General features: G+C 51.8%; 1 protein-coding gene across 1 annotated transcript in view; it reads right to left on the bottom strand.

Annotated features, from left to right (window-relative positions):
* LAESUDRAFT_619332 (uncharacterized protein) overlaps window positions 1–1,849 on the bottom strand; it is a gene marked incomplete at both ends in the record, with an annotated part of 5,441 nt that extends 3,592 nt beyond the window's left edge. Inside the window, one exon of the mRNA XM_040903252.1 lies at window positions 1,592–1,849. Within this exon, the coding sequence (XP_040757424.1) occupies window positions 1,592–1,849 (258 nt within the window). The remainder of the gene's footprint in view (window positions 1–1,591) is intronic.
* Between the last annotated feature and the right edge of the window lie 483 nt (window positions 1,850–2,332).

The following is a 2,332-nucleotide window of genomic DNA, read 5'->3' as shown; positions in this document are numbered from 1 at the left end:
ACTAGAACACGCGCATGTAGTGGTCTGACGGAGGCCACAGCACCCACAGCACGCAGGGAAGACGACATGTGTGCACCAGCGCAAATAACAAAGCTCGGCCAAGAGAGAGTACTATACCAGGTGGAGGTGAGCTGGCGCGCGACCGAAAAAAGGGTACATAATAAGTATGTGAGAGACACAAACGGAATCTACGGCAGGCTCCTCCCCATCCGTCTCCAGAGAGGAGTGGCTGTCGTGCCACATCGAGGCTCCTCCTTCAATATCAATTCTGGTCGGAGTTTGCGTGAGGGGGGCCTCAATACAATGATACTTCGTGCTTTGCCTCATCAATGTATCATGACTGGCCACGGCTTCAACCACAATTTCCAAACTTCTCGGCACTCTTGTCTGCCCCAATATATGTGACGCCTCGCACGCGTCTTAGATCAGTGTCGATTATTTGGTACACATACCCAGACTCATGCATATCCTGCGCTTTGTATACGAGGTAACTCCACCGGCAAAGCTCATTTTCACTATCTACCGGAACGCGTAACATCAAAAATTTTACAGATCGGTTCAAAAAGATGCTAAAAAGCAACTCGTCGCGACGTCTAACATAGCCGTGCCGTTCGTCGTGGTCTTGCATTTTTATTATTATTTGGGGAGTATTGCGTGGTTGTACATCTGTAGGAGACATGTCATGTCACTGATCAACACCTCTACTTCGTCTCTGGGAACGCTCAAGCGATCACAGATGGAAAACACGTAAGATGGCGCGCGATGTATGCGTTGAGGCGTAGCTGATGATAGTTGCAGAAGGAAGACATCAGCCCTGGTGACCATGTCATCATTCCTGCGGGGATGCTGCACAATGTGAGCACAAACTTCGCACATCAACTCACTGTATATCTCCTGCTCAGTTCGGCAATACTGGCCCGACGCCTCTGATCATCTCCACGGTAAGCCCCTGATAGTCACAGCCCATGCTTCCACTGATGCGTCCATATAGGTCTATGCGCCTGCAGAGCATAAGACAGATACGGTCCACGATAATCTGTTGCAGGGCGAGAAACTGGAGGAGGGTAAGGAAGAGCCTCCGCAGTGGGCAAAGCAGTGAACAGGTTTGCGTGCAGTTTCAGTATTTCAAGGAATGGAAGATTTAGGATGGACACCAAATGAAATGGGTCTCACGTAATGTATCCGTTGCGAGACACCAGCGCGCAAACGTTGCATAGTCCGCCACACGCCAACACATTGTTGTTATTATAACATCCAGTGGAATGAGCTGTCAGAGATAGGTTCAAGAAGATGCCAGGCACAAAAGAAGTCATAGCAACGCTTGATACAATCGTGCCGTTCCCGGCCGCCTTGCATGAATTCTGGGAGTACTGCGTGGTCATATATTTGCGCGTGAAGCAAGGAGAGAGCATCGAATGAATGCAGAGAGACGACGTGCTCCGCTCTTCAATTTTGGTGGTTCGCGCTGGTTCTCCGGACGCGCCTGGGCTGCACCCTCCAACACAGGTACGTATCGTGTGAGCCTCCACAGAATGCACATTCCTTCAATTTGAAGTTGTTTTTTTTTGTCTTTTTCGGGACAGTCATATACCCAATGGCCAGGATCACCGCACGCAGGGCACGGGATCGAAGGCTTGCGTTCAACACGGTGGGTACAATTGCGCGCAGTATGTCCACTCTGCTGGCAAATGAAACACTTCTTGCGGTAAGCCCTCTGGACCTCTATAGGCGCAGTGCAGTCGACACTCCAATGATCGTCGCCTCCGCAATGATAGCAAGGACTCCGCGGCTTGATATATTTTTTGTCGGGGCACTCATGCGTGCGGTGGCTACCGTGGCATGCTAAACAGACAACCACGTTTCGAGGACAATCTCTGAAGTGGTGTGGGCCTCTGCAGTGAAAGCAACGAATCCTTTTCTTTGAATTGCCAACTGCGGACGGCCACCCCGCCTGGCGGTCACGGGAACTCGAGGGTGTTTGTGGACCTTTGTCAACAGTCTCCTTTGAATTGCCAACTGCGACAACGTCCACTGGTTGGCCGGACGCGCTCGGGAAGCACTCTCCGACACTGGCCTGTAGCATCCGAGCCTCCACAATGTGCACATTGAAGCTGGGAATTTTGTCTTTCTCAGTACAGTCATAGACCCCATGGCCAGGATTACCGCACGCAGGGCACAGCTTCGAAGGCTTGTGTTCAACACGGTCGGTAGAATCGCGCGCGGTGTGCCCTCTCTGTCCACAAACGACACATTTCTTGCGGTAAGCGTCTTGCACCTCTGCGGGCGCAGTGCAATCGCGCGCGGTGTGCCCTCTCTGCCCACAAACGACACA

The sequence above is a fragment of the Laetiporus sulphureus genome (assembly GCF_001632365.1).
Source record: "Laetiporus sulphureus 93-53 unplaced genomic scaffold LAESUscaffold_129, whole genome shotgun sequence".
In the NCBI taxonomy this organism is placed as follows: Eukaryota; Fungi; Basidiomycota; class Agaricomycetes; order Polyporales; family Laetiporaceae; genus Laetiporus; species Laetiporus sulphureus.
This window is presented reverse-complemented; position numbering and strand designations above follow the sequence as displayed.